Here is a 7,471-nt window from a genome sequence, read left to right on the forward strand (position 1 = left end):
CCTGCGCATCCCCCGGGTCCAGGTGCGTGCGCGTGCGTGTGTGTCCCCTACCTGCGCATCCCCTGGGTCCAGGTGTGTGCGCGTGTGTTTACACGTTGTTTGGAACGGGTCATGTGCGTCTTGTATCTGTGTGTCCCCTGGACAGCTTGTGTGTATGCCTGTGTCCTGTCCCTGTGCATCACCTGGACAGGTACACGTATGGCCTCCGCCTGCCCTCTCGATAGCACAGGTGGGGTGGTGGAGACCCTCGCTCTCTGGAAGAGCAGGAGCTCATGAAGCCCTGTCGTGTGCCGGGTCCTGCTCGGAGTTCTGGGGGCACACGGGGACACAGGGCAGGCAGTCTGTAGTGATGGAGTGAGGCCCACACGCTGTGTCGCCTTCTCCTGAGCGCAGAGTCCCTCAGGGCAGGGGACCAGCGGTCTGTGGTGCACTCACGTGGTGGACAGGGCAGCTGCACTGTGGAGGGTTCTCCGTTGGCGTTGCTGTTGTGACCTTTGGGGTGGGGGGTGTGGGATGGCACCGGGCAGCTGTGCTCCTGGGAGAGCCCTCGGTCCCAGCCCTGTATGGCCTCCGTCCATGTCTCCACACACGCCACTTCCCCGTGTGACCCCACCGCCACATCCAGCAGACCCGGTGTTGTCTTTGTATAATTGTTGGAAGCCGCAACTTTTTTAAAAACTAAATTTGGTTTTATTCGCTTAACTTTGTTGTTATTCATAGGTAACTTCTTGTTTTTTTTTTTTAATTGAAAAAACGCTATTTGTTTAAACCATACTTCCAGTTTTTGGATCTTCGTAGAGTCACACTTGACTGGAAACTGCCATTTTCCTCTTTGAGTAAGACGGTGTATTCACATAATTTTCGGTGAGCACGTGCCAGGTGGAGCCGGCTTCTAGAGCCTGCCACAGCCCGCTGGGGAGCTGGGAGCCGGGAGCTGGGGTGGACACGCTCCTCCTGGCGCAGGTGGTCTCAGCCCGAACCCTGTGGAGTTCAGTCTCACGCGCCCGGCGGTGTCCCCGAGCAAGCTCTGAGCATCCACCCCGGGGTGTGGCCCGGAGACCGTGGGGCACAGGTGGTGGCAGCAGGCTGGGGAGGGGGTGGTGGCCGGCAGGTGGGGCCGGGCCATCGCCGGAGGCCGACATCTGCCATGGAGGACAGGTACGGGTGGGCAGGGCTGTGCATGCGGGTGAGCCCGGGTCCGCGGTAGCGAGGCCTTCGTGGGAAAGCGTGAGTCAGCTGGGCAGGTGCTTTCTGCTGGGACAGGGCAGGCGGCCACAGCCAGGGCATCCGGGCAGCTGGGCCAGCTCCGTGGCCGCCCGGCACCTTCATCCCCCCGCTTGGCTCCCCCATTGCTAGGGGCTGCTGGCCCTGGGGCCTCCGAGTCCCCGTCTGTGACACGGGGTGGGAATTGAGCTGATAAGCATCAATAGCGGGAGCCTGGCACACGAGGCGAGACGCTAGAGAACAAAGGGACGGGGTCAATGGGGCCAAGAGGGGGCCAGGAGGCCGGGAGGGGAGGAGGGGCCCGCAGTGCTGTGGGCCAGCAAGAGAGTGGGCTTGAGGGTGCGGGGCGAGAGCTAGGAGGGGGCTGAGCGGGACCAGCGGGCCGCGAGGGGCGGTGAGGCCAGGCTGGCTGGGCCGGGCAGGAAGGGACTGTCAGGCAGCCTCTTCAGGGTCAGGTACGCTTTGCTGTTGGGGGCTCCCCGCCCCAGGGCTAGCTGGGGGCTAAAGGGACAGACACAAGAGGAGGACAGCCTCGCCCAGCAGCAGCTGTAATCGGGGCTCCGGCAGGTGGTTTCAGCTCTGTCCATGCCATGACAGCCCAGAGATTCTCACCCCGATGCTTGCTCCGACTTGCACAAGCCCTGCCCCTGGCGGACACGTCATCCTGGGCCTTAACCCCCAGGCGCCGGGAAAGCAGGCTGCGTCGAGCTGAGTGGCGGAGGCCACGGCTGCCACACCTGCCTCAGTCTTGCAAACCCTTGGCCGCGAGGCTCAGGCTCGGGTCACCTGGCAGAGCGTGCCCAGGTTGGTGCACACGGACATGGCCTCCTCCCGGTGTGTCCTGGGCATGGCCCACTCCACGGAGAGGCAGACGTCCCGTGGTGCTCTGTGGCATTGCCCACTGGGGCCTTGGGGATGTTCTGCATCTGTCATGCTTGCAGGTGCTCATGTGGCCGTGGCTGGACTTAGCGTGGATGCCTTTTGTGTGGACGGTGTGCCCGGAGGGTGTGCAACCCCCGACAATCCGCTGGGCCACGTTTGATAACTGTGTTTCATGCTCTGGGGTGGTTCGCCTGGGTTCAGGGCAGATCCGCTGTTTTTTCCCAGATTACAACAATTTTCCATGCTCGTTTTTGCTCCGTGGATATATAAGCAAATTAACTGCCAGGATAAATAGGCCACGGGCCTTAAAGCTAAGACAGGCCCCTTGGCGTCCACGTGTGGCCCACAGCACGCAGGCTCCGCCCTACGTCAGTCTTCATGGCCAGCATTGTTCACTTTTCAGAAAAGTGTTTCAACCCTTTGCATTTGAGCAAATACGTTTCTAGGATCAGGTATTCGCGTGGAGGGAAGGTCTCAGCAGCCTGTGGCTGGCAGTCAGGGCTCCCACCTGGGGTGTGGGCACGGTGGCCTTAAGGAACGTGAATTTGCAGGTCATAGAAGAGCCAGCTCGCGTATTGGTCTTGGATGCCAAAGGGAACTGATTGTCTCGCCTATTCAGAAACAGCCATGGGGTGGGGTGGGATGACCCAGGGCTCGTGCTCTCCAGTGACTCCGATCGGCAGCCGAGACCGGAGACCTGTTCTCTGGGCCCTCTCCTGCCCGTTCGGGCCTGCCTGAGCCCAAGCTGGCCTTCCTTGTGGGGTCCCAGACAGCCAGCTGTACCTCCATTCGCCACTCCCCGAGTGGGAAGGGGACCTCTTTGGCTTCTCCCTCCAAGAACCCACAAGCTTCCCTCCCAGCACCCTGGCTTCTGCCAGTCAGAGCCCCCCATGGAAGCAGCACGAAGACTGTACATCCGACTGCCCCATGTGGAAGGGCTTCCTTCCCGGGGTTTGGTCTTCCTCCTTTGCTGGATGGGTTTCCGTCCCTGGGGGAGTCTGGAATCTGCAGGGCAGGAGAGCAGAGGAGACAAATATGAAGCAGGGGCGGGACGGGCATGGCTTATGAATCCTGTGCTCAGACTCCCACCCCCACCGCCTGGTATCGGGCGCTCCCCACTTCCAGCATCCGTCCCCTCTTCCTGTTGCTGCCCGACAGCCTCAGGGGTCCGAGGGCAGGCACGACCAGCTGGCTCCCCGCTTTGGGCAGTGCGCAGCCAAAGGGAAGGTGCCCGCAGGCTTTGTGGGGGCTCCTTCAGGCTGTCGGTGAGATCCGGCTTGGGCAGTGGGGGCACTGTCACCCCAGCTCCTGGTGGCTCCTCTCCAGTCTCCCCAGGCCAGCACCAGCATGTGGAGTTCCTCCCGTGCCCCCAGCCCGCCTGTTCCCCCTTCTGCCACCTGCTGGCTTTAAGACCTGGTGTGGTTGACCGGGTCCACCTGCTTGTCCTTGGTGAGTAACAGAGTCCGCCCACTGCTGAGGCCGATCACGGCTGCAACCCTCCGCCGTGGGCTGCCACGTGGTCGAGGGACCGTGCTCCCCCGGGCCCAGGCAGTGAGGGAGAGACCGTGGGGACCATTTTGTGCCTATCGCAAGCGTACCAGATGCACACCAGCCTCACTGGTTTTTATCTCTGGCTTTATAAACAACAGTAAGAGAGTTTTGATGTATTTTTTTAAGTTAGTTTTAATTCAGTTGATTAACATATAGTGTATTATTAGTTTCAGAGGTAGAGTTCAGTGAATCATCAGTTGCACATGTCACCCAGTGCTCGTTACATCACGTGCCGAGTGTCTTGATATTATAACGATCATTTTTAAGGGCCATGGGACAATCTGTGGGAACACTGCGCTGTTTCCATTGGTGCGGTGTTCTCCACGGTCCCGCGGTGTGCCGCGAGGCCAGGACCGCACCATGGGGGCCAGGAGGACGTGACCCCGGCTCTGCGAGAGCGGGCACTCAGCCCGCACCGTAACTGAGTCTTCAGAAGGGCGTTTCACCGTCCGTGAGCCGTGTGCTTTGGCGGGGGGGGTCGTGGTAAGACCAGGGGGGTCCAGCAGCATGCACCTGCTATGTCCCCCAGTGAGAGTGGAGGGAGGCTAGAGAGTCTGCTGCGGCTGGGCCGTGGGGTGAGGCCGGCCAGCAGGGGGGCCGCGTGGCTTTGTGCCTGTCACCTGGGCCCGGATGGATGCTCCTTCCCAGAGTCCCTTCCCTGTGAGTCCCGTTAGGAGAAGGGTGCCGTGTCGGGGACTCCCTGTTGGTCTCTGCTGGGATTGGGCGGCATCGGTGGCCGTGGTCAGGTTGGCCTTGGTGAGTGGGTGTCCTTGCTGCTGAGCGTCACCTCCGTCCCTGCCCGCATGGCCCCTTTGTCCATGAGTCTGTGGGCGGTGGCAGGGGCAGCTGGGGAGAGGGGCTGACAGGTGTCCCCAGAACAGGCCTCCCCCGCCGATTATTACACTCCTTGTCCACCGAGGTCCCCCACTGGTAGCATTCACATGGGACACCGTGTTTTCCGCCCCCCCCCCAGACGTGTGCCCCAGCGGTGACTTCCTTGTCACTGTTGCAGTCACGCTTCTTGTGCGTCCCTAACCGTCCAGCCGGACCACGGGCCAGCGCCCACGAGTCAGCGAATGACGGCACATCTGGCCCCTTCTCCTTCCAAGCAGAACACCCAGCAGGTGCTCCGCCTGACGTTCTGCCCGTTGGCAGGATTTACCATCACTGTCCTTCGGGGACAAGCCAGAGGGGGTCATCGCAGCTGCAGCTGCCCACTCTGGGTGGTGCCTTCAGGTCGTGTAGAACCTGCTGGAAGCTAGTGGAGTCTTCTCTTCCTCCATCAGCGGATCGTGAACGATCACAGGTGTAACAGGAGTGGGGACCGTGGTGTCTGGGTCTCTCCTTGGTGTAATGTGTGTGCCCCCAGGGCCTGCCTGGGCCTGATCACATATGTGCCTCTCCCACTCGATGACGGGGGGTTGCTGTCCGTGCACACCCACCTTCCAGGCTTGGAGGGTCGCACAACACCCCGCTCAGGAGGTGGCTCAAGTCCCCTGGCACCTTGCTGGCCCGTGGCCGAGGCCCGGGAGCAGGACCAGAGTGTCTCCAGAGAATGACCGGGCTTTGCTCTGAACCCCATCCAGAGCCTGAGCTGTGGTTCACGTATCGGGGCAGCTGGTCGCTCCGCTCCAGGGGCTCCCCCCGACCCGCGAGCTCACGAGTTAGTCTGTGTCCGCTGTGGTCTTGCCTCTGATGGGACTGGAAGCCCCCAGGGTGGGCCGAGGGGAGGGGAGATGCCTGTCTAGTGGGGTGAGCAGGAACCAGCGGGGTCCTGTGAGTGTGAGCTGGCGACGTCCCACGTCCCCATGCTCATGCAGCGGGGCTCCTGGCGCTGAGCACACAGCCGGCCAGGGTTCGGCAGCCCTGAAGCAGGGCCCAGAAGGGTGAGGAGGTCACACGAAGCCGCAGCACCCCTTGATTCCTGCTGGCCCACGTCACGGCTCCCAGCGTGCCCTCCTAGCCTGGTGGGGCAGTGCGCCAGGTCCTGTGGGGTCGGCTGGGCTCAGTGGCCCCAAAGCCTGGGTTTTAGGAAAAGATCAGATCCCTGGATGAGACTCCTGGGCTGTGGCAAGAGGGGGGAGGAGTCAGTGCCCGGGACTCAGTGGATTCCCACCCGTAAATAAAGCATCACGTGAGCAGTTAGCGTGCACTGTATGTAGAGCTCAAAGGGAGGGACCGGGCCCGGAGGATCCATGTGGGCAGCTTGTATGGAACCTGCAGGAACCCACCACCGTTTGGCCATTTGCCACACAAATGGGAATGGTGCGTTCATCCTGGCAGGCTGCCCGCGATTCTGTGCCCCTGAGCCTTGCCTAGCTGCCCTGCCCCCACACCGCAGACCTGGCTCCAGGCCGCCTTCCACTTCGGCCCCTGTGCACCCCGGGCAGGGCTTGCTGGGCCTCGGCTGGCGGCCACCCACTCACCGCCTCCCCGAGGGACCTCTGTGCTGTTTCTGCCTCTGCCAGGGCACTGGGGGCCAGGCTCTGGGCAGTGCCCCCACGGGGCTCCTGACGTCCACCGCCAGGAGGAGCCCCTCCAGTGTTTGCTGAGTGAATGCGTGAGCTGTGTGTGCCTTGTCGGCTGGGGGGCAAGAATCCCATGGCCACATCCTCAGCCTTGTCCCAGGGCTGACACGAGATTAGACGGGGAGGGAGGCGGCGGGCACCAGGTCCGTGAGGCAGTCGGGGCTGGTGCTGCCGCAGATCTCTTCTCTCTGAGATCTCGGGGGCCCAGCGTGTCTGCACAACGCAGCAGTGTTGGGGCTCAGGAATCCTGAACGGGACCCAGATCCGTCGCTGCAACTGCGTGAGCTCCATGGAATGAGGGAGGCTGGCTGGCGGGGCCGTGTTTGCTCGCCTGCAGACCGGGGACAGCGAGGATCCTCACTTCCCGGGGGAGGACGGCGGGTAGTCCCACGGCGGCCTGGGCACCCTGGCTGCCTGGGGGTCTCGTCAGCATCCTGTGCGGAGTCCCTGCCGTCTTTACTTTAGCTTTTGTTTCCAATTTCACGAGCGTGAGTCTAAAAAGAACTTGGCACTTTTATCCATAAAGTCAGTTGCGTGTTGAATCTCACAAAATGTACTTAAATAGATTTACAGTAAAGTTTCTAATAACAAAAATGACGCAAAGCTTCCGTGAAGAAAATGACGAAACTTACTTGGAGCACATGAGAAAACACAAATAAACGTAAATCCTTGTTTCTGAGATAAGATGTCACATTCATGGATGCGGTTCATTTTAGTGCCTCGGTCACAGCAGGGGTACGTGGTGGCAGGTGTGGTTCTTTTTAATTTAAAGACCTTAGTTTTTGTTTCTTTTGATTTGGGCAGTTTGTTGACTTGGGAGGTGGAGCCTGAGCTCAGCAAGGAGTGCGTGTGGAAGGGAGCCGTGGGTGGGGGCCCAGCGGCCTTGTGCCCATTTCTGAGCACGCGAACCAATCCTTAATAAACGCCCGTTTTTACAGTAACGTGTTGTACTGTTCAGTGTTTTCCAGGTTGCCTGACGATCCAGATCCGCACCATCTTGTGTATTTTCATAGTGGTCCTAATCTACTCTGTGGCCCAAGGATGTGTGGTGAGCATCTTAAGAGGCAGCAGGGTCTGGCGTGGAGGAGTGGAGTGAGGTGTGGAGGGGGATCGAGGGGGATGCCGTCTCCTGGGGAAGGGACACCCAGCCCCTTCACAGTGTGTAGATGATAGAAGCTGGGGCAGAGAGGCAGGACAGACTGGGGCAGGAGTAACAGGAGGGATGTGGTGGCAGGATAAGAGGGAGGTGGGATGGGGAGTACCAGGGGGGAGGTGGGATGGGGAGT

The 7,471-nt window shown here is 60.8% G+C and overlaps 1 protein-coding gene across 1 annotated transcript in view; it reads left to right on the top strand.

Moving 5' to 3' along the window:
- Positions 1–7,471, top strand: part of ADCY1 (adenylate cyclase 1) — a 102,655-nt gene that overhangs the window by 56,485 nt on the left and 38,699 nt on the right. Inside the window, exon 11 of the mRNA XM_044920111.1 lies at positions 7,144–7,233. Coding sequence (XP_044776046.1) covers positions 7,144–7,233 — 90 coding nt within the window. The remainder of the gene's footprint in view (positions 1–7,143; positions 7,234–7,471) is intronic.

This window comes from Neomonachus schauinslandi, chromosome 12 (genome assembly GCF_002201575.2).
Source record: "Neomonachus schauinslandi chromosome 12, ASM220157v2, whole genome shotgun sequence".
Classification (NCBI taxonomy): Eukaryota; Metazoa; Chordata; class Mammalia; order Carnivora; family Phocidae; genus Neomonachus; species Neomonachus schauinslandi.